The sequence below is a fragment of the Silurus aristotelis genome, assembly GCF_946808225.1.
Source record: "Silurus aristotelis genome assembly, chromosome: 20".
NCBI lineage: Eukaryota > Metazoa > Chordata > Actinopteri > Siluriformes > Siluridae > Silurus > Silurus aristotelis.
Window position 1 is genome coordinate 16,485,579 of NC_139593.1, and position 26,936 is coordinate 16,512,514.

The 26,936-nt window shown below is 38.3% G+C and overlaps 1 protein-coding gene across 1 annotated transcript in view; it reads right to left on the reverse strand.

The window, feature by feature from the left end:
• The window catches only part of gart (phosphoribosylglycinamide formyltransferase), a 33,895-nt gene that overhangs the window by 6,407 nt on the left and 552 nt on the right, over positions 1 to 26,936 (reverse strand). The window contains exons 2-17 of the mRNA XM_083522294.1: positions 23,330 to 23,484; positions 23,148 to 23,243; positions 22,894 to 23,068; positions 20,707 to 20,818; positions 17,568 to 17,636; positions 17,356 to 17,481; positions 14,870 to 14,957; positions 14,663 to 14,748; positions 9,951 to 10,119; positions 9,480 to 9,714; positions 7,565 to 7,659; positions 6,981 to 7,090; positions 6,693 to 6,891; positions 5,668 to 5,919; positions 1,197 to 1,349; positions 744 to 947 (exon numbers count right to left, since the gene is read on the reverse strand). Coding sequence (XP_083378420.1) covers positions 744 to 947; positions 1,197 to 1,349; positions 5,668 to 5,919; positions 6,693 to 6,891; positions 6,981 to 7,090; positions 7,565 to 7,659; positions 9,480 to 9,714; positions 9,951 to 10,119; positions 14,663 to 14,748; positions 14,870 to 14,957; positions 17,356 to 17,481; positions 17,568 to 17,636; positions 20,707 to 20,818; positions 22,894 to 23,068; positions 23,148 to 23,243; positions 23,330 to 23,474 — 2,314 coding nt within the window. The 5' untranslated portion in view covers positions 23,475 to 23,484. The remainder of the gene's footprint in view (positions 1 to 743; positions 948 to 1,196; positions 1,350 to 5,667; positions 5,920 to 6,692; positions 6,892 to 6,980; positions 7,091 to 7,564; positions 7,660 to 9,479; positions 9,715 to 9,950; positions 10,120 to 14,662; positions 14,749 to 14,869; positions 14,958 to 17,355; positions 17,482 to 17,567; positions 17,637 to 20,706; positions 20,819 to 22,893; positions 23,069 to 23,147; positions 23,244 to 23,329; positions 23,485 to 26,936) is intronic.

Consider the following 26,936-nt stretch of genomic DNA (forward strand, 5'->3'; position numbering starts at 1 on the left):
GCAAAAAATCCTTCAAAAGCCACTGAAATCACTTTAAATACTTTTAACACTGGAATCATCTGTATTTATTTATTTATTTAACCTTGTTGAACAACAGTCTCCTATCATGTTAAACTGTGTTGTAATTGTACTTTTTTACTGACATGCTTGTACATGTGGCAGTTGTTTTGAGGAAAATAAGCAAATTGTATAATGTTATTCAGTAAAACGTTGGGACACACTGCTCCTGCAGCATAATCATGTTTTTCTTTATCCACAAAACAAAGTAATGCATATTTATAGCCTTTGTTGCATAAGTGTAAAACAATAAATTGAACGAATGAAATTTGAGATTTGATATTAATCAGATACATTCGGAAGTATGGAAATGAGATGTAATGTCACACAGAGTAGAAAAAAAACAAATACACTGCTAAATATAAATTTGCACATCTGATGGTTGCATACATTTTCATTGCATTACTGTTTTCAGCAAAATAATACTTATTCCAATAGTTTTGCAACAGTAAAAGAAATGAAAAAGGTTTTTTTAGGTTTAGGGAAAAGATATTGCTTTAAACAACACTACACATTACCTATTACATTACTAATTCTGCATATTTGATAAAAGGAGCTGTCTGTATCTCACACTGTATCTCTAACCCACATCTGTCCTACAGACTAAAACCCAAATTGGTATTGGTAGCACAACATTGTTGATGTACTGCAAACAAAGTGGCATTTCTCATCCATGCTAGGCTTACCAGACAGTTTGTGTGTGATTGAGCCAACAATCCAAGCCTCCTCCTGGGCCTGCACTTGTCTCAGGACCCTCTGGGCATCCTGCTTTCCCACTACCAGCACCGCTCCGAGGCCACAATTAAAAGTGCGACTCATTTCCTCCTCAGAAAGAGCACCTTCATTGTGGAGCCAGGAGAATACAGGAGGAATCCGCCAATGTGTGGCATCTTAACAACAGAACACATAAGCATTACATTAATTTAGTGTTTAAGGGTAAAAAAAACATATGTATTTTCCTTTACCCTAAAAAAACCCACATCAAACTGACATAAGATGCAGTGGCATCCGCAAACTGCGGTAAAGCCACTGTAAAGTTACTGTATTAAAAAAAATCTCCATTCTAAATTAGAGTTTGTGCATACAGTATAATTAACCACACCCTATGGGGAAAAAAAGGTAAAAGGTGTGCCTCCTACCCATGTCTACAGCCAGCTCCTTCGGCAGGACTCTAGGAATGTTCTCCAGAAGCCCGCCTCCAGTGATGTGGGCATAAGCTTTTACTGCTCCACTGCGCAGGATTGGTTGGAGAAGGCGGCTATAGATTTTAGTTGGTGTAAGCAGCACCTCACCTACAAAAAAAATTTATAAAAACGTTTATTTGAACAATAAAATTAACAAACAAATATGTTATTATGTAGTAAACAAACGCGTTCATTAACCCAGAACATTTCATATTTTCAATTATTTAAAGTAGCCACCTTTGATGACAGCTTTGCACACTCTTGCCATTCTCTCAGTCAGTCTCATTAGGTAGTCACCTGGAATAGTTTTCCAACAATCTTAAAGTCTGATTACCCTCTCAGTGTCTAACAAAGACTAATCAGAAAAAGGGAAATTTTTTCCACTGATCTAATGTCCATTCCTAATGTTTCTTGACCCAAGCAAGTCAGTTCTTCTTGTTGTTTTTCCCCAAATAGTTGTTTCTTTCCAGCAATTCGTACATGAAGGCCTGACTCATGCAATCTCCACTGAACTGTGAATGGTTGAAATATATTTGCCACCAAGGCTGGTATTTCTAATTAACATCCTCTGCAGCAGAGGTAGCTCAATTTCAAGTTTATTTCTATAACGCTTTTCACAATGGGCATTATCTCAAAGCAGCTTCACAGAATGAAGAATTATAGGGAAAAAAAATTTAATATAAGTAAATTATGTGTATTTATCCCCAATGAGCAGCTGGGGGCAACTGGGGGAAGGAAAAATTCCCTTAGATGTTATGAGGAAGAAACCTTGAGAGGAACCAGACTCAAAAGTACTTCAGACGGGCCAGGACATGTACTGGTTCAAGCAGGGGGACACTTCTGGCACTGCAGGATTTGAGGCGGCGTAGTGTGTTACTGATGGTAGCCTTTGTTACTTTGGTTCCAGCTCTCTGCAGGTCATTCACTAGGTCCCCCCGTGTGGTTCTGGGATTTTTGCTCACCGTTCTTGTGATAATTTAGACCCCACGGGGTGAGATCTTGCATGGAGCCCCAGATCGAGGGAGATTATCAGTGGTCTTGTATGTCTTCCATTTTCTAATTATTGCTCCCACAGTTGATTTCTTCACACCAAGCTACTTACCTATTGCAGATTCAGTGTTCCCAGCCTGGTGCAGGTCTTTTGTTTCTGGTGCCCTTTGACAGCTCTTTGGTCTTGGCCATAGTGGAGTTTGGAGTCTGACTGTTTGAGGGTGTGGACAGGTGTCTTTTATACTAACAAGTTCAAACAGGTGCCATTAATACAGGTAACAAGTGGAGGACAGAGGAGCCTCTTAAAAAAGAATTTACAGGTATGTGAGAGCCAGAAATCTTGCTTTTTTTGTAGGTGACCAAATACTTATATTCCACCATAATTCTCGGGATTTTCGGGATATTTTTTTCTAATTTTGTCTCTCATAGTTGAAGTGTACCTATGATGAAAATTACAGGCATCTCTCATCTTTTTAAGTGGGAGAACTTGCACACTCGGTGGCTGACTAAATACTTTTTTGCCCGACTGTAGATCAAACACCTATTCCTCCAGGCCAGAGCCTTTAAATGTTCAATGATGGAGAAACAGGTAGGTCTTAGTCTTCCTTTCCTTTAAGTTGCCCATGAGAGCATTGAATTTTTTTGGCAACTTTAAAGTTCTTAAGATTTTTCAGACTTACTGACCTTAATTTCTTAAAGTAATGATAGAATGTCTTTTCTCTTTACTAAACTGAGTGTTTCTTGCCATAATATGGATTTGTACAGTAGTTTTAGTAGCACTAAATAGGGCTATTGACACTGTACTCACCCTTTCCTCTGCACCAGACAACTGATAGACGAAAGCACATTACAAGTGCCTGAAATAGTATAAATTAACTATGGACATACCTGTGAACTAATAACTATTCCAGGTAACTACCGCATGAATTTGATCAGAGAAAGGCATAAGTATGCCAAGCTGTCATAAAAGCTAAATGTAGCTACTTTAGACAATCTAAAAAATAAAATATATTCTGGGTTATAAAATGCAACATAATTTCATACAGTGTTGGGCAGTAACGCGTTACTAGTAACCGGTAATGCGTTACTTTTTACAGTAACTAATACTGTAACGCGTTACTTTAAAAAAAATAAAGTAACTCCGTTACCGTATGGTGCGTTACCCGTTACTTTTTTAAATGAATGAATTTGGGCTGAAGTGTAGACTACAGCCTAACCTGCTTACAGCAGCGTCGCATTGTAGGATTGGTGGATGACCCACTGTAAACACGAAAAAGACGCGCTGTGGGCGTGTCTCCGTTTATTCAGGTTTGTGCGGCAGTAATGGCGAGTTTCTCAAAGTGGAAATATGCTCATTATTTCACTTTAGTTGATTATAAAGACAAAAACTTTTAAGTCAAATGTAAGTTGTGTCTTTCTGGTTCGAAGCTCGTATCTACTGCGATAAACAGCAACTCCAATCTGTTGAAGCTGCTCCAGGAACTCCATGCCTGAGGAGCTGGTAACTAGAAGCTAACCTGGTGTTCTGTTTTCATACTTCAGCTGTGAAAGGAACATTTTTAAGAGCTCAACACAACAGCAGAAGCCACTTTAGTTTTTGATTGTGAATATATTATTCAGCTGGTTTTGTTGTTTATTTCAGAAACCCTTGTGATATATTCAGTTTGTGTTGGTCTGACTTCAATAAAATAGTGTTTAAAAATTACTTTGTGTTTAAGTCAGTTTTGTGTTTGTATACATCATAACGCATAAAAGGACATTAATGGGAACATTAAAGAAGGTTCTTTAAAAAAGTAACTTAAAAGTTAACCCTAACCCTAACCCTAACGCATTACTTTTTGGTGTAAGTAATCAACAAAGTAACGGAGTTACTTTTTGAATGAAGTAACGAGTAACTAACTAGTTACTATTTTTTAGTAACGAGCACAACACTGATTTCATATTATACAATGTACAACACTGGAAAAAAATAAGGAAAAAACACTGAAAGAGAAGGTGTGGCCAAACTTTTGACTGGTACTGTATATAATTATAATATAATATAATATAATATAATATAATATAATATAATAATTATAATATAATACCTCAAATATCTCATTATGGATGGCAGCCTATTAGTTGATATCAGCTTGATCCCAGCAAACCTCAAAGTCTGTTCATTCAATGTGATTTATGTACATATACATACATATACATATACACACACACACACACACACACACACACACACACATACCGTATTTTCCGGACTATAAGCCGCTACTTTTTTTTCCCCACTCCTTGAACCATGCGGCTTAAACAATGAAGCGGCTAATTTATGGATTTTTTTCTGGGTTTTTCCCGGTTTCACAAACTTCATGCCAAAAAACTGAGCCCCATAACATTAGACCAATGAAATTGACGAACAGGTTCAGGTGAACCAATGAAACTCTTTATATTAAATCAGATGCGCTCCCACTGAATTGGGCCGCACCGCATCATAAATATGGATGAGGTTCCTCTGGCGTTTGACCTGCCGCTCACTCGGACTGTCTACAGGAAATGTGAATCATTCGACACGCTGAAAACAACCGGGCATGAAAACACACTTCACCTGTGTTCTGAGCTGCACGGCATCGAGAGAAAAGATTCACCGATGGTGATTTTTAAACGCACGAAGATGCCAAAAGAAAAACTCCCGAAAGAAATAGTTTTGAAAGGAAGGGGGAAGACAGTGAACAATGACTTTCTTGGTAGGTTACTGTTTAGATACAAGCCGTGTAACAGGCACGGTCTTTCGTTAAAGCCTGTGTAAAGTTTATTCGTTTTTAGTGTAGACACCTGCGGTTTATAGACAGGTGCGGTTTATTTATGTTCAAAATAAAAATCTTTGTAAAATTCAGTGGGCGCGTCTTATATTTGGGTGCGCTTAATAGTCCGTGTGTGTGTGTGTGTGTGTGTGTGTGTGTGTGTGTGTGTGTGTGTGTGTGTGTGTGTGTGTGTGTGTGTATATATATATATATATATATATATATATATATATATATATATATATATAAAATCCAGATTAGACACTATAAATAATATGTTGCTGGGACTTTGACTGTGCAGTTGCTTTAAATATCAAGTAAAGCACTTCAAACTGTATCATGAATAATATCTGCATACACAAAATGGTTATTGGTTATAAGTTGTTGTTTTGGGTTTTTTTATCACAAAGATATTAAGTTTTATTGGGTGGTAGATAACATTTCTAAGATTCTCCAACAATTCCATTTACTGTTAATTGGACTCCTTTAAATGTGTGACAAAAATAGTCTCTTTATCTGCCTCATATTATCAGTGAATTTTATTATATTTAAAAATAAATTATACATCCCCATTAAATTTGAAATGGAAAAGTAGACAAAAAAAAAAAAGTTTAGCATGAAGCATAATTACAACTAAGACTCACCCACAGTTTGTCCAGCTTGTCCAAATGAAGCTGGAGAGCTATACTGAAGTCCAGCTCGCTCCAGAATCTTCCTCACTAGACTAAAGCCATTGCTGTGCACTCCTGAGGAGGCTACTCCAATTAGGACATCACCTTCCTGAATGTCTCCTAATCTGGGGAGAAGGGATTCGCGTTCCACCGCACCAACGCAAAACCCAGCCAAATCATACTCTCCTGCACCGTATACTCCCGGCATCTCAGCAGTCTCACCACCTGAATACAAAAAAACAAACAAAAAAAACACTACATTACTTGAAAGGTGCCTTTAACACACCAGTTGGGATGCTGCTCAACTGCACACACCTTTCTAGTTTTTATTAATAAATGTTTGCAGCAATAAGTGTTTATTCAGGTGCTTGGTGAAAGGTCTTCTTATGAAGATGTTTAACCAGCCAGGGGACATTTCTGACTTTATAGGCAAGCTGGTGCAGGCAGAACACCAGTGTAGGGAAAAGTGTAATGGTAAATATCAGTTAACTAAATGCTAGCTGCCTATTCCTCTTGACAGACTTGTTACAATAGCCAGATGCTATAAACTGCCTTTTTCAAACCAGAGCAGCACCTTGAATAACTCATGTTGTTTAATTTGCTTACTTTTATGCAGCAAAGGATGTGGAATTTATCAAAATCATGGTTGTGCGTATGAACAGGTGATAAATGCCAGTTCTCTAGCGTGTCTTGGAGGACCTTTTGCATAAAATATGACTTTTTTGGAGACCTTTTTTGAAAGAATATAGTATTTGTATTCTTGTTTTTTATTCTCTCTCTTTTGATTTTGTTGATTGCTGCCTTTTTTCTTAATCTGTAAAACTCCGCATTTTAAAACTAGGGAATAAATTTTAACCAGGTTTAAACCATGTTTTTGAGCTTTGTTCTAAAACAGGACAAACAGTCCTCTACAGAATACACTTAATATTTATACTCTGCATGTAATGAAAGCTGTGTTTATATCCTTTTATTTACAAATACACAACAGCACTGCTCACCCAGTAAGGCACAGCCTGCTATTTGGCAAGCCTCTGCAATCCCACGAATAACAGAGGAAGTCACGCTGACATCCAGCTGCCCACAAGAGAAGTAATCCAAGAAGAAGAGTGGCTCTGCCCCCTGAGCCAAAACATCATTCACACACATGGCTACCAGGTCTTGTCCAAGCGTGCTGTGGACGTTGCATGCCTGTGCAATCTTGACAGATGTGGACAAGTAAGATATTCGGTGCCATTACTTTTTAGAAACACTTTAGAAAATAAAGAAAAAATGGTGAATGTCAGTACCTTAAGTTTGGTGCCAACTCCATCAGTTCCCGATACGAGTATGGGGTCAACAAATCCAGCAGCTTTTAGATCGAACAGTCCAGCAAAGCCTCCAAGTTCAGCATTGCATCCTGGGTCAGTCAGAAAACAAACATTAAATGCAAAAACAGAATGTATGCAAAAAAATATTTTAAGTGTCACCAAAGCAATTGTGTTTTTATAAAAATGTATTAAATATGCATTTTTATTTATTTTTTCCTCAAAATCGAATGTTTTTGACCGTATTGGTCTTCTGGTGTACATGCAGGCAGTAAGGCAAAAAAAAAAACATTAACCAATAACATTACCCATATCTCAAATCAGTACGCAGTGAAAACACTTACCGTATTTTATGGTCCTAATAATCACTTTCAGTCACAAATGGGGCAATACATTTTATTTTTGGGGGAAAATCCTTTAAAAACATGTATTCTATAGCTTTATCATAACTATTACCGTCCACTGACATGTAATAGGCTTCCAAGAATAGACTCCTGAGCAAACACTTCAGTTTTATAATCCATTTTATTTATTCATATTTTTCTTTATTGCTAAATGTTAAGTACCTGGGCGAGATGTGGCCTTGGCTAGAGGTTTAATCAATTCCACCAGCTTGTTTCCTGCTGCTATATCCACTCCACTGTCCTTATAAGTCAGTACTCTGTGGGATAAAGACATGAAGTCACTGTAGCTGTTTGGCTTTTGATGGTAATTTATTTTTTTGTTGTTGTTGTATTTCAATGATTTGGTTATTTAATTCATTATTTGTATAGCACTTTTAACAATGGACATTTTCTTAAAGCAGCTTTACAAAGATAATGTGATAAGAAATAAAGAACAATCTTATTGGTTCTAAGTCTAAATTTGTCCCTAATGAGCGAGCCGGTGGAGACTGTGGCAAGGAAAAACTCCCCGAGATGTCATATGGAAGAAACCTTGACCAGACTGAAGAGAACTAATTCTCATCTGGGTGGCACCAAATGTCCATTTATTACAGCTAAATGATGTTGAGGTGTGCAGTGATGGTGATCAAATGAAAACTGTAGTCCTGAGTCAGTTTAGACTGTGACATTAAGTACAGTCCAAATCAATCGTCAAAGCTCCTGTATTACTTTGTAATTTCAAGGATCCCAAGGACATTGATGAGAAACATCCTGAGTTATGCATTCTAATTACCATGGTTTAAAAAAAAAATAAGAGTATCTTCTCAATAGGGACTGATGATCTTTATTAAAAAAGTCAAATTCACAGGTTTGGAGAACATAACAGTACAACTTTGGCCCTATTATCCAAAAACATCTCCAATAAGAGCATCAAATATATACTCAAGACAACAAGATTTACTCGAAGAATTAGTAGTAAACAACAGCACTTCTGTGTGAACAAGTAATTAAGTCTCTTTCAAATCTTTGGAACAAATCAGCAATGTTCCCATTTCTTGATTATGATTAGTGTCTTAGAGTATCTCACAAAAGTCAGTACAACCCTCACATTTCAGCAACTATTTAATTATATCTTCTCAAGGGTCAGTTCTGTAGAAATTAAACATGGATAAATAGAGTAGTCCGTGTGCAGGTTGTATAGCAGTACAGATTTACTGTCCTCTGAAAATAACAACATACAGTCATTATTGTCTAAATAACTTGCAAAAAAAAGTGAACATTATAAAAACAGTTTCAGGGTGTTACTGATCTTATAGCCTGGTCTTTTTTGTGGAGAGCAACAATTTTAATTCTCAGAGTCTTGCAATGAGGTGCCATGTTGAAGATCCAGTGCTCAGTATGAAAGAATTGTACTCAAAGCACCACATTTTAACTGCTCTAATACAAGATACACAAATTTGTATGGTCCTGTCAAGCAGACAATAAACATGATGAATAGGATGTGTGGCTTTGCATGGTTACATGCCGTACAGCTGTTATCACTCAGGGTGTACTCACTTTTGTTGGCATCTATTTAGACAATAATAGCTGTATGGTTTTTTTTTTCAGGAGGACAGTAAATCTGTACTGTTATACAAACTGCACATTCACTAAATATATCCAAGTTTAATTTCTATAGTATTGTCCCTTGAAAAAATATAATAAAATGGTTGCTGAAATGTGTACTCAGATAGTGTATATCAAATCCTGCATATGTGTTGGATTTTACATCACAGTATGAGATGTGTGTAGTGTTACGAAAGGAACATGATGTGTTATTCGCTTACCAATTACCAAGCAAATTACATGACATTCTAACTGGAAACGTCTTATGTATATCAATGTCTCACTGAATTACGCATTACAATGCCTTATAGACAGGTTTTGGCCTTGTAGGTCGACGCTACAGTAATCAGAATATAGCAGCCGCTTCATACCTTTCCAACAATCCTCAAACAACAATCGGCAATTCAACGAGCAAATGTTAAACACGTGTAAAAAAGAAAACATACTAAATCAGCATTTTACATGTGTGGAACTGTCAGCTCCTCACACACACCTGGAGCGAGTAAGGTAGGTGATAGCGCGGTGGCCAATGTCGCGACGGTACACTGCATTTGGGAAGCCAACAGCAGCCACGCCCTCATTCGCGCTATGCAGGGCAGTCTCCAAATTTGGACACACAGCTGTGACCGTCAGAACACGCCCACCACTAGACACAACTCCGCCCCCATCTTTCAGGGCAGTGCCAGCATGGTAGACCTGCAACCCCTTTTCTGTGAGCTGGGACAGCCCTGAAATACAGAAACCCAAATTTCATATGGGTTATTTAAAACACTTGCATATTAAAAAAGGATATTTTACAAAATAATCAGCATTACTTACTTAGAAACACATTTATACACTTCTAAATTTATGATATAGGGAGTAGATTTTTTGTAGACGCAGATGAACAGCGAGAGATCTTCCAACTTTTGTTCACTAATAATATGATTAGTATTTCAAAACTGAACCTCGTCATAGCTATCACCTGTGATCTCGACTCCTTTCTTGTAGGCTCCCGGATACCCTTCACTCGCCATGACCACAGTAACTGCAGCACAGTTTTCCAGCCACACAGGAGGACTGGAAGCAAGTTTGGCTTGGAGTGTATTCTTCAGGACCTCGTACAGATCACTCTTCAGGAGGGGCAGAAGCACCTGGAAATACAGTGCTCCATTAGCATGAATATATCATAGAAAGCATTTCAGATAAATTTGGGTTTTATGCTTCCTATTTTGAAACCTCATCGGAAAGAAAACTCTGGTGCTGTACAAGTCTACATGCTTTAAAGTTTCAGGGGGTCAGGAAATCTTAGAGCTTCGAGGTATGGCCTAGAAATGGGTGTATGATATATGCATTATGCTCTGGGATAACAAAAAAATCCAGCAACATCCAGATCAAACAGTCCAGCAAAGTCTCAGAGTACAGCATTGCATCCTGGGTCAGTCAGAGAATAAACATCAAAAGCAAAGATTGTTTGAATTATCACCAAAAACATTATAAAATATAAAAAAATAAATATTTGATTAGAACTTATTGAATCTGCAATGAAAACATTTTTATTTTTATTACATCATGTCCTCAGGTAGCTCAGGTCATATTTTACAAAATCACTTCCAAAATCAATTCACAGATTTTTTTTTCTGTTATTTTCCCTCAAAATAAAACACTGTATGCCAACATCTGTCTTCTGGTGTTGTAAAGATATGCAGTGCATGTGAAGATATGAAGATGTACTCAAATAATGTTTCAGTGTAACACAATAATATGGGCACAGAACCAAAACTGCAGAAAATGTGCAACCAGGGGTGTAACGGTACACGTATTCGTGCTGAGATCTTTCGGGAACAGGGCTTCATTTTGGTACATGTGTACTGAATTCAAACCTTTTTACCTGCGGAACATAGCTAAAATCTGAGTTTCCTCCTTACACAAGCATTTTATTTTTAAACATGAAAACATATACAACAATGCCAGGGGTATTGGAAAAGTCACTAGAGTTAGCGCAGTGTAACTGTGGCTACTTACTCAGCAATGTTAGTGCTATTGTGTGTTGAAGAAATAAGAGATTGGATGACCCATAACTTTCTGCTATTAAATCCTGATAAAACGGAGATTTTGCTCATCGGCCCAAAAAATAGTACACAGAAGCTCCAGCATCTCAGCCTGCATTTAGACGGTTGTTCTGTAACTACTAGTTCAACGGTAAAAGACCTGGGAGTTATTTTAGACAGCAACTTATCTTTTAAAAATCACATCAATCAAGTTACAAAAACAGCCTTCTTTCACCTTAGAAATATTTCTAAGCTAAGAAATATGTTATCTATATCTGATGCAGAGAAGCTCGTCCATGCGTTTATGACCTCTAGAATAGACTACTGTAATGCATTACTAGGTGGATGTCCTGCATCATTAATAAACAAGCTTCAGTTAGTTCAGAATGCCGCAGCAAGAGTTCTTACTAGGTCAAGAAAATACGATCATATAACCCCAATCTTATCGTCCCTACATTGGCTTCCTATTAAGTTTCGAATAGACTACAAACTACTGCTACTCACTTATAAAGCACTAAATGGTTTGGCTCCCATGTATCTTTCCAGTCTTTTAACACGCTACAATCCGTCACGCTCCCTGAGATCTCAAAACTCTGGGCTTCTAGTAGTTCCTAGAATAGCAAAGTCCACTAAAGGTGGTAGAGCATTTTCACATTTAGCTCCTAAACTCTGGAATAGTCTTCCTGACAGTGTTCGGGGTTCAGATACACTCTCCCAGTTTAAGTGTAGATTAAAAACATATCTTTTTAGCAAAGCCTACACATAACACACATCACATCACAACCTTGTGCTCCAGAACATCTGATCACATGCACATTATCAACTTGTGCTGTTAATATCATGAACAGCAGCTACGCTAATTCCTCTCCACTGCTTCTCTTTCTCTCCCCATCCCGAGGCTTCCTGAGGTTTGGCCAGCTCCAGTCACGTCCCACCTCGTGAAGATTATGGACCTATGGATGATCATGGAGAAGTAGATGCCGAGTGTTTAAAGGCCCTGGCATGGAGAAGCTGATGCTGGATCTATGATGATCACAAATTGTTCTGTATTGTTGAAAGATTTATGACCAAACTTTTGATGTCACCCATATGAGGATGGGTTCCCCTTTGAGTCTGGTTCCTCTCAAGGTTTCTTCCTCATATCATCTAAGGGAGTTTTTCCTTGCCACTGTCGCCACGGCTGCTCATCAGGGACAAACGCACACCATTCACCTTCACTGTTGTTTTCTGTAAAGCTGCTTTGAGACAATGTCTGTTGTGAAAAGCGCTATACAAATAAACTTGACTTGACTTGACTTGACTATTGATTCTTTAGCGTTTTATGTCCTTCAAAAATGAATCTTAAAAGGAGAAAATACTGACAAATCTGCATATCGAGGGAGTGAATAAATAAAGGATGGAAGGAATGAAGTGTTTGTTAAAGGATGCTAAAATAAGCAGAACACTTAAGTAGAACATATCTTCAGAAAATGTTTAATATTTAAATGTAAAAAGATTTGGGGTCGCCACAGCGGATCATCCTTCTCCATACTGTTTAGAGACAGTGACATTGAGTAAAAGACAGGAGGTGGAGCTGGAGGTAGCAGAGCTGAAGATGTTGAGGTTTTCGTTGGGAGGATAGACAGGATTAGAAATGAGTTTATTAGAGGGACAGCGCATGTAGGACGTTTTGGAGACAAGGTGAGGGAGGCACGAGTGAGATGGTTTGAACCAGCAAATAGTGCGTCTGTGGTGCTCTTCCTCGGCATGAAACCATACTGTTGCTCACAGATGGTCGCCTCTTCTCTCAGCCTGGCTTCCACTACTCTTTTACATAACTTCATGGTGTGACCGATCAACTTTATTCCCCTGTAGTAACTGCAGGTGTGCAAATCTCCCTTATTCTTTAAAATGGGCACCAGCAAACTCCTTCTCCATTCCTCAGGCATCCTCTCACCTTCCAAAATCTTGTCGAACAATCTTGTTAAAAACCCGACTGCCATCTCTCCTTAACATCTCCAAGCTTCTACTGATGTGTCATCTGGTCCTATTGACTTTCCACTCTTTACCTGCTTCTGCATCTCCTTGAACTCCTGCCTACTTTTCTCATCACTCTGCCGAGCCCAATTCTGTTTCACCAACCTCTTTCTCCTTATGCTCTTCTGCACTTCCTCATTCCACTACCACGTCTCTTCGTTTTCCTTTCTATTGCCAGATGTCACAACAAATACCTTTCTAGTTGTCTCCATTATCACTTCTGCAGTAGTTGCCCAATCATCCAGCATCTCTTCACCACCACTGAGCCCCTGTATGACCTCTTCCCTGAATCTCACACTAAAGTCTTCTTCCTTCAGTTTCCACCATCTTATTCTTCTTTCAGTCCTCACTCTCCACCTCCTCCTCTACTTCTTTACCTCCAAAACATCCTACAGACCACCTTCCAATGCTGTCTAGCTACACTGTCCCCTGCCAACACCTTACAGTCTCCAATCTCCTTCAGGCTGCATCTCCTGCATAGTAAATGGTCCACCTGTGTGCACCTTCCTCCACTCTTATACATCACCTTGTGCTCCTCCTTTTTCTTAAAATATATTTCACCACTGCTATTTCCATCCTTTTTTCCATTCCTCTCCTTAAAACCATACCTACCCATCACCTCCTCATTACCTCTGTTCCCTTCATAAAAATGCTCATTGAAATCTGCCCCAATCCCTCATCGTTCTTTTCTAGGTACACTTTACACCACTAACTTACTCCAGATTTTTTCCTTCTCCTCCATCTCACAGCCCACTTGTGGAGCATAGGCACAAATGACATTTATCATCAACCTCCAGCTTAATGTTCACTCTTTTGACCTCCACTACACTCTTACTGTAGTCTTCCTTAAGAATCGCCCCGACACCATTTCTCTTTGAATGCACACCATGAAAGAACAGTTTAAACCCACCTCCAATGTTCCGGGTCTTACTCCCTTTACACTTGGTCTCCTGAACACACAACATGTTCACCGTTTTCCACTCAATCATATCAGCCATCTCTCTCCCTTTACCAGTCATAGTACCAACATTTAAAGTGCCCACCCAAACCTCCACTCTCCTCCACTTCTTTCCCTGCTGACTCTGTAGACGTCTTCCTTCTCTCCTTCTCCTCCTTCAGCCAACAGTAGCCCAATTTCCACCAATACCCTGTTAGCTAACAATACCTGTGGCGGTCGTATGAAATTCTGGTTTGTGATCCGCATTTTAGATTTGGCACATTTTATGCTGGATGCTCCTCATAACGCAACCCTCCCTATTTATCCGGGCTTGGGACCGGTACTGGTTGCAAGAGTGCACGGACTCAACCCTAATGGCTGGGTCACATTTTTTCAATTATTTTAATCAATTTAATTTGTGCTAATTTAATTGATTACTCAATTGAATCAATATAATAAAAAGTATATTGCATTAATTTGATTAATTCTATTTTTATAAAATATTATTTAATATATTATTTAACCGAATTGAACTGAACCATGACATAAAACCACAGATTTAGTATACAGTTACAACCCTAGTAATAACCAAATGTTTTTATTTGTTTGTAGTTCTGACTTCTTTCTTAGTGTGCTGTGGGTGTTCCAATAAATCAGAGTACTCATTCTAAAAATAATAAATAAAACAATTACCTGACATTCAGGGTCTCCAAATCGGCAGTTATACTCCAGCACCTTTGGTCCCTGCTTAGTCAACATGAGTCCTGCATACAACACACCTAGAGAGGGGAAAAGGGGTCAAAGGTATCCAACTCACTGTTCAAATAAAGCCTTTTCAAATAGCATAATAGCATAGTAATCATTTTCTTGTTTCTTAAAACAGGTCTTTAAATGACATACCAACATACGGGATCCCCTCTTGCTTCATGCCATCTACAGTCTTCTGTAGTACAGCGGTTTTAATTTGTTGAAGCATCTCCTCAGGCACCTACACAAAGACACACAGAAGTTTCAAAGGCGGTGGTGATCAGATCCTTAGAAATCAGATTTTCTGATAAACTTTTATCTGGTTAGGTACTACATTTTTTTCTGTGAGGTACACCATCATTGATTTAAATGCATTAAGCAAGTCCTTTAGGTTCATCTTGGCCAAAGAAAATAAAGTGTATTTGGAGGCATGCGTGATGTTGATAAGAGGTCGACCAACAGAGGATTTTAAAGATACCTATAAGTGGGTTGGATCGTATGTGCCAATAACTGATTAATTAACCGATAGTTTTTAAAATAGATACTGGATTTAAAAACAAAACAAAAACACATTGTAATATAGTACTGAACTTTATTACAAAAATAAAGAATAAAATAAAAAAAGGACAAAATCATGAAAATATGCTAAATGAAATTAATATGAATACGATGGTGTGATTCTGATTTCTTTTGCTTATTTCTTATGTTTGTCACACTTTAATGTCATCAAACTAATTTAAATATTAGTAAAATATAAGTGAACACAACATGCAGTTCTTAAATAAAGGTTTTTATTATTGAGAGAAAACAAAATCCAAAACTACATGGCCCTGTGTGAAAAAGTGTTTGCCCCCTATATGCAATAACTTTCGATGAGTCTGTTACAGTGCTGTGTTGGAATTTTGGTCACTCATCAATGCAGAATTGTTGTAATTCAGCCACACTGGAGGGTCTTCGAACATGAACCGCCTTTTTAAGGTCATGCCACAGCATCTGAAAAGGACTCGGGTCAGGACTTTGACTAGGCCACTCCAAAGTCTCCATTTTGTTTTTCTTCAGCCATTCAGAGGTGGACTTGCTGGTGTGTTTTGGATCATTGTTCTGCTGCAGAACCCAAGTTTGCTTCAGCTTGAGGTCACGAACAGATGGCCGGACATTCTCCTTCAGGATTTTTTGGTAAACAGCAGAATTCATGGTTCCATTTATCACAGCAAGTCTTCCAGGTCCTGAAGCAGCAAAACAGCCCCAGACCATCACACTACCACCACCATATTTTACTGTTAGTATGATGTTTTTTTTCTGAAATGCGGTGTTACTTTATGTCAGACGTAATGAGACACACACCTTCCAAAAAGTTTAACTTTTGTCTCTTCAGTCCACAGAGTATTTTCTTAAAAGTCTTGGGGATCATCAAGATGTTTTCTGGCAAAACTGAGACAAGCCTTTATGTTCTTTTAGCTCAGCAGCGGTTTTAGTCTTGGATCTCTGCCATGCAGACCATTTTTCATGAGTCATGAACATTGAACTCAGGTGTGATAAACCACAGTTTTAACAGGGGGGCAAACACTATCACACAGGGCTATATAATTTTAGATTTTTTATTTTCCCCTCAATAATAAAAACCCTAATTTAAAAACTGCATGTTGTGTTCACATGTTGTGTTCACTTTAAATATTAATGTAAATAAGACATGCATTTAAACTGAAAAAAAAAGTATACTCTTATTAAATAAAAACAGTTACATCCAAAATAAAGAAGAAGAAAAGGGGAAAAAAGCCACTTCAAATAAACAGCATGTGGCATCTGTAATTTGCCTCTAGAGGGCGCTCATGCTGTGTAATACACCCCGGAAAAATTATCAGTATGAATTTTTGCGGATAGCCAATAGTTCCAGCAATCAATTGTCGGTCTGAATAATAACTAAAACTGATGAACCAGTCGACCTTTAATGTTGATTATTAAAGCTAACAAGCTTTTTTTTTTTATATTGCAAGAAATGAAAATTTGACAAGAATAAGTATTTCTACCTTCCGTTTTAAAGGGCATAGACAAGTATGAAATATTAGCAGCTGTGCAGACAGAGACTACAGCAATTATTAAAAGAGGCTTTAAATAATTTAAATGGTTCTGCAATAATATCATCTGCAGTAAACAGTAATTTACAGTAAAAGTAGTACATTTCAATATATTTTACAACCAGGTTATCTATGGCCCACATGCTTAGACCAACATAGAACCAACAGATTATTTAATCACTTTCTAATTAATAATAATGATAATATTTTTATATTTTTTTTCTTATATTGTCTGAAAATTAAAAGACATTTTGACTATTTAAAGCTGATAAAAAAATAGAAATATATTGTAATGTATTTGTGTAAATGTTAGCCAAGTTGAACATACACGCAGCCATTTAACACAGGTTTAATTTCACATAGGAATCTAAACATTTACTTTAACAGAAAGTGAAAAACTCAGTCGATAGCAGAGAACTAAATTAAAAACTCTCTATATATATATATATATCTCATGTCTTGTTTAATTTAGGAGCAAAGAACTGTTCTTTTGGCATATAGTCCAAGTTTTATCTCCCAAGCCTCTTACTATATAAATATTGAAGCATAACAGCCTCTGTTCACCTGTGGGGTTGGACAGTAGGCACCCATTCCCCCTGTGTTTGGACCCCGATCTCCATCTAGCAGCCGCTTATGGTCCTGCGCTGGAGGCATAGCAGCCACTGTGGAGCCATCACTGAAACACAAACACTGAGAAAAAGAGAGGATGAATAATAGATAAACGCAGGTACAGAAATAGTGTTTTTGATAAAAAAATTTAAAAAACCTGCACTTACTGAAACTTCCTCTCCTTCAAGCAGTTCTTCAACCACCACAGTATCACCAGCAGTGCCAAATGTCTTATCCTAGAATATTTATAAAAATAATTACTGGATTAAACAAAACAAACACACAATTCTCTGCTGCTTCACAAATATAATGTGTATTTTTTTTCTTAATAATTGTCAAACCTTTTCACCAAATTAATAATACAAAACTAAAGCTGCCTTTTAGAAAATCCTACATAGCTCATATTGCATTAGATTACACTTTAATTATTGTTTTTACATTTAGATAGGGTGCTTTTTATCTTTTTATCATACAGAGGTTTTCCCAAGATGGTTTTTTAGGCCCCATCATAGCACAGAAACTGCCCTAGTAAAAAAAATCACTAATGACCTGTTTTTAGCTTCAGACCAAGGCTTCATCTCGCTGTTGGTTTTACCAGATCTTAGTGCTGCATTCAACACTATAGACCATGATCTCCTCCTAGATCGCTTACAGAATTACACTGGCATTCAGGGACAGGCATTAAGCTGGCTTAAATCCTACCTGTCCGATCGTTACCATTTCGTAGACTTAAATGGAGAACTATCCAGGCTAATGCTAGTAAATTATGGCGTGCCACAAGGTTCAGTTCTAGGACCCCTGCTTTTCACAGTATACATGCTTCCCTTAGGAAATATTATTAGAAGGCATGGAATTAGCTTCCATTGTTATGCTAATGATGACCCAGCTATATATCTCATCAAAACCAGGCGATAAAGCTCAATTAGCTCGGATAACTAAGTGTGTTACAGAAATAAGAGATTGGATGACCCATAACTTTCTACTATTACATTCTAATAAGACGGAGATTTTGCTCACCCAAAAAACAGTATACAGAAGCTCCAGCGTCTCAACCTGCATTTAGAAGGATGTTCTGTAACCACTAGTTCAACGGTAAAAGACCTGGGAGTTATTTTAGATAGAAACTTGTCTTTTAATAATCATATCAACCAAGTTACAAAAACAGCCTTCTTTCACCTTAGAAATATTTCTAAGCTAAGAAACATTTTATCTATATCTGATGCAGAGATTAATAAACAAGCTTCAGTTAGTTTAGTATGTGGCAGCAAGAGTTCTTACAATGTCAAGAAAATATGATCACATAACCCCAATCTTATCATTCCTGCACTGGCTTCCTGTTAAGTTTCGAATAGACTACAAACTACCGTAATTTCCGGACTATAAAGCGCACCCATATATAAGCACTGAATTTGACAAAGATTTTTATTTTGAACATAAATAAGCTGCACCTGTCTTATTCGCCGCAGGTGTCTACATTGAAACTAATGAACTTTACACAGGCTTCAACGAAAGACAGTGTCTGTTAGACGGTGTAACGGGTCAAATATGTTGTGGCTCCTTTAAGAGCAGAGCGGCATTTTGGGAACAGCCTGCCGCCACATTTTTCCAATATTACTGCATGTGTGCAAGACCGAGGAATATGTCATTATTTTCTGATGCTCATTTCTAAGTTTCTTTGACTAACCCGTAATGCTGTTGCCAAGAAAAATAAAAAAGCACGAGTTTTGGAAACCTGTCTGTGCTTATATGATTTCTTTTGCACTTGGAGTTAGCGAGCTATTACCTTGACCCTGATACAACGTGTTACAACGGCTTGTATCTAAACAGTAGCCCACCAAGAAAGTCATTGTTCACGGTCTTCCTCCTTCCTTTCACAAAATTTTTTTCTTTTGGCAGCGTCGTGCGTTCAAAAATCTCCACCGGAGGAAGTTGTTTCTCCCGATGCCGTACAAGCTCAGAACACAGGTGAGGTGCGTTTTTTCGTTTCCGTTCGGAAATTTCATTGGTCTAATGTTATGTCGCTCAGTTTTTTGGCTTGAAGTCTGTAAAACTGGGAAAAACCCAGGAAAAAATCCATAAATTAGCCACTTCGTTGTTTAAGCCGCAGGGTTAAAAAAAGTAGCGGCTTATAGTCCGAAAAATACGGTACTACTTCTTACTTATAAAGCACTAAATGGTTTAGCTCCCATGTATCTATCCAGTCTTTTAACACGCTACAATCCGTCACGCTCCCTGAGATCTCAAAACTCTGGACTTCTAGTAGTAGGTTCTAGAATAGCAAAGTCCACTAAAGGCGGTAGATCATTTTTACATTTAGCTCCTAAAACCTGGAATAGTCTTCCTGACAGTGTTCGGGGCTCAGACACTTTTAAGTGCAGATTAAAAACATATCTTTTTAGCAAAGCCTACACATAACACGTCTCACATCATAACCTTGTTCTCCAGAACATCTGATCACATGCACATTATCAACTTGTGCTGTTAATATCATAAACAGCACACAAACTGCAACAAGTTGGTTTGCATGGCCATCTTCCCTGAAGGACGCCTCTTTTGAAACTGGCTTAAAAGAAAATCCACAAGTTTGTTAAAGAAAACTTGTCCAAGAGCATGAATTACTGAAACCATGTCCTGTGGTCTGATGAGACTAAGATTAACTGGTTCGGCTCAGATGATGTCCAGCATGACGCCCTGGTCAGGAGAACCAAGAAAATTGTGTCTTGCCTACAGTCAAGCATGGTGGTGGTAGCATCAGGGTCTGGGGCTGTACGAGTGCTGCTGGTACTGGGGAGCTGCAGTTCACTGAGGAAAACACAACATGATGCCCTTCGAACAGCAGTTTTCCAACATAATAACGACCCCGAACACAACGCCAAGTTGACAACTGCCTTGCAGAGGAAGCTGAAGGTAAGGGTGATGGAGTGGTTAAGTATGTTACCAGACCTGAACCCTATTGAGTGGGGCATCCTCAAGCGGAAGGTGGAGAAGCGCCATGTGTCCAACATCCAGCAGCTCCTTGATGTCATTAAAGAGCAGTGGAACAGAATCTCAGCAACACATTGTGCAGCTCTGGTTAATTCCATACCAAGGAGGATTAAGGCAGTGTTGGATAACAACTGTGCTAACACAAAATATTTTGGGGATTTTTTAGGATGTCCAGAGTGACTTTCAATTATCTCATTCATACACCTGAGCAGTTGTGAGTTAAGAGCCTTGCTCAAGGGCCAGCAACAACAGCTTTAAATAACACTTTAAATAAGTGACATCATTAAAGCAAAAATCAAGAGAATGCTGGGACTGACTGACCTTCATGATGTCCAGTACTGCCTGACAGGCCTCGTCCTTATCCTTTGCTACTATCACTCCTTTCCCAGCAGCCAGTCCACTGGCTTTAACCACTAGTGCTGGGAAATCCGCTCTTTAAAAGGGGGAAAAAAATCTTAATTCAGATTTAGATTTTCCTCACATAGATTTTTAAATGTTCAAGCGAAGGAAAAGGCATATGGGGGCGGTATGAGAAGTTGGACACTAGAAAAGAAAAAAAGGATTTTTAACGATTGTTGAGGCATAGGAACCAAGCTAGGAAGGATGTGCTGCAAGTTAGATCAATAAAGGATGAAGATGGTAATGTGTTGACTAGTGAAGAGAATGTGTTGAGAACATGGAGGGAGTATTTTGAGCAGCTGATGAATGGTGAAATTGAGAGAGCGAGAAAGTTGGATTATGTGTAGGTGGTGAAGTAGATAAAGGAGATAGGATTAGTAAGGAGGAAGTGAGAGCAGCGATTAAGAGGATGAAGAGTGGAATGTCAGCAGGACCAGATGACATACCAGTAGAAGCATGAAGATGTTTAGGAGAGATGGCAGTGGAGTTTTTAAACAAATTGTTTAACAAGATTCTGGAAGATAAGAGGATGGCTGAGGAATGGAGAAGGAGTGTGCTGGTACCGATCTTTAAGAATAAGAGAGATGTGCAGACCTGCAGTAACTACAGATGAATAAAGTTGATCAGTCACACCATGAAGCTATGAGAAATAGTAGTGGAAGCCAGGCTGAGAGAAGAGGTGACCATCTGTGAGCAACAGTAAGGTTTCATGCCGAGGAAGAGCACCACAGACACATTATTTGATTTTAAAATGTTGATGGAGAAGTATAGAGAAGGTCAGAGGGAGCTGCATTGTGTGTTTGTGGATTTAGAGAAACAGGGTGGAGAGGGGAGTTGTGGTATTGTATGAGAAAGTCAGGTGTGTCAGAAGTATGTGAGGGTGGTGCAGGACATGTATGAGGACAGTGTGACAGCATTGAAGTGTGCAGTAGGAACAACAGACTGGTTTAAGGTGGAGGTTGGGCTGCATCAAGGATTGGCTCTGAGCCCTTTCCTGTTTGCAGTGGTGATGGACAGGTTGACGGACGAGGTCAGACAGGAGTCTCCCTGGACTATGAGGTTTGCAGATGATATTGGGGTTAGGGTTACGGCAGGTGGAGAAGAGGTTTGAGAGGTGGAGGTACGCGCTGGAGAGAAGGGAATTGAAAGTCAGTAGGAGTAAGATAGAGTACATTTGTGTGAATGAGAGGGAGGGCAGTGGAGTGGTGCGGTTGCAGGGGGAAGAGGTGGAGAAGGTGGAGGAGTTCAGGTACCTGGGGTCAACAGTGCAAAGTAATGGAAAGGGCGTTAGAAAAGTGAAGAAAAGAGTGCAGGCAGGGTGGAGAAGAGTGATAGCAGGAGTGATTTGTGATAGAAGGGTATCTGCAAGAGTGAAAGGGAAAGTTTATAGGACTGTGGTGAGACCTGCGATGTTGTATGGTTAAGAGACAGTGGCATTGAGTAAAAGACAGGAGGTGGAGAGCTGAAAATGTTGAGAATTTAATTGGGAGTGACGACGATGGACAGAATTACATACGAGTTTATTATTATTAGAGGGACCGTGCATGTAGGACATTTTGAAGACATGGTGAGATGGTTTGGACATGTGCAGAGGAGGAACATGGGGGAGCATGGGGTACATCGGTAGAAGAATGCTGAGGATGGAGCCACCAGAAAGGAGGAAAAGAGGAAGACCATAGAGGAGGTTTATGGATGTGGTGAGGGAAGACATGCAGGTGGTTGGTTTTGAAGAGACAGATGTGGAGGACAGGGGGGTATGGAGATGGATGATCCGCTGTGTCTCTTTAAAACCAACCACCTGCATGTCTTCCCTCACCACATCCATTCACTTCTCCAGGACAGGAAATCCAGTGTGCTCAAAAGTCTTAAATAAACTAAGTTTCAACACCACAAGGAAGTCACCACTTTCTAATTATTACTTATTTCCCTCACACACAAACACTTACAGAAAGTCAAAAACAGACAAAGAGTAAGAGTGAGAGAGAGAGAGAGAGAGAGAGAGAGAGAGAGAGAGAGAGAGAGAGACACACACACAGACACACAGACACACAGACACACAGACAGACAGACAGACAGACAGACAGACAGACAGACTCTATATAAACCCACTCTCGAATGTAACTGCAGGCCTTCTGGGGATCAGTGAAGGAGCTCCAGCGGGCTGTGGGGATGCTGTGACGATCCATGAAACTTTTCGAGAAACTTTTGCTAGCTTCCAGCTGTGCTGCCTTTGCAGTCGGCCCGAAACACATTACACCTGATGCAGTTAGATCATCGACCATACCTGTGGCATATAAAGTTTTAATGCCATTAAATCTATCCCAGTCATTAAACATAACACAGGCACTAGGAAAGACTCTTACCTGCAGCTAAGGGAACTTCTGGACCAACCACCACCAGTCCCACATTATGGTCTTTGCAATATTGTGCCAGGATGGCATGATTACTCACACTCACAGCTGGAGAGTAAAGTAAAGCAAAACATGAATTATGAAAAAGAGGACATTAAAGCACCTAAAGTACAGTTATATTTGCACACACTCACCAGAGTTGGAGATCTTTCCACAGTTGCTTGTGCCCGCATTGCCAGGGGCAACTAGGACCTGCTGGATATGAGATGACTGAGCCAGCTTCCATGCCAGTGCATGCTCACGTCCACCACTCCCAATAACAAGCACACGCTCAGCCATGGAAAACCGTCTGCAGAGAGTAATTTGAAATGATCAACAGATGCCCAGATTCCCCACAAACACTTTTACTACTGAGTGTTCAGAGTAAGGCATACAATCAGCCTCTATAATATAACACTGCAAAAGGTCACTAAATTCAAATGAGACATTGAACTAATGATTTATTTCTGTAATCTGCATTTTATCTTGTACAAGGTCAATTCCAGACATTATGATCCATCCCAGATATTCAAGCAATCGATATTTCAACCTGCAACTTGATATTTTAAAGGAATATTTCCACCAAAACTTTACAGTTACAGGGAGTAATTTTTCGACAGCTCTTCTGTAGAGTGGCACATGCTAAATAGCTGAGACTTGGTTGGTTTTTGACATGACATTATCTATACTACATGGCCAAAACTATGTGGATATCTGACCATCACACCCATATCCTTCGCTAAATCATTGCCAAAAAGTTGGAAATATACAACTGCCTTTGTATTATGCAGCATTAAATTTTTCTCTTTTACATGAACTAAAAGGTCTAACACAGTCGCGATCCAGGACGACATTGTTCCTGTGCACAAAATCCCATAAAGACATGTTTTGCCAGGTTTATGGTGGAAGAACTGCCTCTTTGGGGAACAAACTGAACTCGGACTGGATACCACTCAATGTAGCCTAATATCAAATGCTTTCCCGAGTGATGATCTTGTATCTGATTGGGCACAAATACAGACAATTTCCAAATTTGGATTTAAATCATGGGACTATAGAGTTTCAATTCAATTCCATTTTATTTGTATAGTGTTTTTAACAATGGACATTAAAGCAACTTTACAGATAATAAAGCAGTCATAAAATAATCTATAAAGTTGTCCTTAATGAATGAGCCAGTGACACGTCTGGAAAGAAAAAACTCCCTGAAATGACATGAGGAAGAAACCTTAAGAGCAACCAGACTCTCAAGAGATTCCATCCTCATCTCGGTGGCACCGAATGTCCATTCAGTATATTTCCATCATTGTTAAGGTGTTTAACAGGTATTGTCACAAAACAACAGAAATCCATTTGTAGATTAAGATCCACACTAAGCAAAGCAAAGGTCACAGGAACAAAAGAAAAACATCCCGAGTCATACACAAAAAAAAACCCTCCTTTCAGAACCTGGAGAATTGTATATTTTTGCTAACTTGGCAAGAATAAAAGCATATTGGATATTATCTTTAAACATATGTCTCATTGGTAGGTTCTGAATACACACATAAATTGCATGTGAACGAGAATCTGAAAAATAAGTTATAGCAAGCAAGCATTCGAAAGCCTGAATACTGTGACAATATTCAGACTACCCAATTAGATTTGCCCTTTAGCCTCATATATGCAGTGAAATCAATTAAACAGAAAATTGACATAGGAGACGCAACCACAAAATGGAGCCAGTGAACTTTCAAGACTCTAAATCTACATAAAGGCCATAGCAATAAATGGATGCAAACATAAAACACCATTAATTAGTCTGAAACAATGGTTCAGTGACTCACAACATTATAAAACAGCACATTTAGCCTGTTTGTTAAGTATGAATCAATAATAAATTAACAGGTTTAAGGTTTTTTTGTTGCTGTTTGGTGTCATTTGGTTTCACATAAAAAGGATTAGATAACTAGAGAAATAGCAAGGCTTAAGATGATACACTCAAATCACAATATAAAACATAATTATAGTATAAATGGTTTCATGCCTATATACCTGTGGCCTGGTGGCCAATGTTTATTAATTGCATATTTATTAAGTAAGCTTGTAGGTTGACACAATACAAGTCTAACAAGCACAAACTCTCACCAGTATTTTGCATCACAATATTCAAGACAACAATATTATTACCACATGCAATAATAATAATAATAAATAAATAGATAAATAAATAAATAAATACTGTAGTATAAAACATTTTGTGATGTGTTTATTTTTGTGCGTTGGTCCATATATCCTGAATATTCTCTGGATAGGTCAATATTCTCAGGGGGATTTTCCATGCCACAGTCGCCACTGAGTCGCTTATTAGGGATAAACTTACAATTATAAACAACCAATCTATAGGCACTAAACCTACGTTCATATTTGTAAATACATTCTTTCACCCAACTTTATAATCGTTTAATCTCTGTACATCTCATACATTTTGTTGTGTTTATACATTTTGTTGTGTATATACTATATACTGTATTATGTTTCATGTTTGCACATTTCTTTTTCTTTGCTGCTGTAACAGAGAAATTTCCCCACTGTGTGACAAATAAAGGTATATCTTATCTTAAAGCTTCTTTGAGAATGTCCATTGTTAAAAGTGCAATACAAATAAAACTGAATTGAATATTTATCCTAATCAAAAATCAAATCAAATTTATTTGCCACATAAACATTTATACAGAGTAAAACGTGGTGAAATGCTTGTTATGACTATTTACCTGTTTGACAGAAATAATATATAAAAGATAAAATCAATAAAAAGAAAAAGTAGAAAAAGTATGACAAAAGTATAAAGCACAACTATAATGTAAAAAAAAATTAGATTAGATCCAGAACATCGACCAGACCTGCATCTCAATTAATTAGTTTTTTTTTTAGTCCAGAACTTTAATAATCCCAAAGTTACTAACTGTACCACACACTAGTAAACAAATTGCTTCTCTATTAATGAATAGCTGGACAAGGGCCAGTGATTGAACTAATGTAATCATGTTGTCAATTAGATGTTTGCGCTTCTGTTTATCCAGATGTGTGATCTGTAAAATTACAGAAAGCTCCTCAGTGATGCTCGAGGCAGCCACTGTATCTTGGAGTAGCCTCTTCAGTTCTTTATTGTTATTAAACTTCGCATTAACGATAAAATAAAGGAACATATGGTTTTATTCTTCTTCTTCACATTTTATTTTGCTACACATTCAGGAAAACTTGCCACAGCTCCTGAAACTACTACAGTCAAAAAAGCTTCAGTATTAGTAGTACTGGCAAAAGTGGTGATATTACCTTTTGAACTTCATCAGTGACCTAGAAAAAGAGTAAATCTGCACACAGGAATCGTCCTGGGCTACAGAAATGTTGATTATTCGCTGTGGGAAACCATTTTATTATTATTTTTTTTTTTATCAACTTGAACTGGGGAGATATATGGCAAGAAACCACTGTTTGCATATACACCTAATGGTGCAATTTGTCAACCTGCAGTCTACTCAGTAAATCAGAATACTGTGTATTCAACCAGGACTATAGACATAAGATAAAAAATAAATCAAATCCACCCAGATCACATATGCTCTGTGCTGCTGCTTTTCCTGTGATGGAGCAGAAGTTGTGGATAGTAGCTGTAGATCTACTGGATTACACAGCCAGAGAGGGTTTTTCTTTAAATAAGACACTTAAATAAGACTTCCGGGTATGTAGACCTTGCAAACGAGAAACACAGTCGCTTATTTG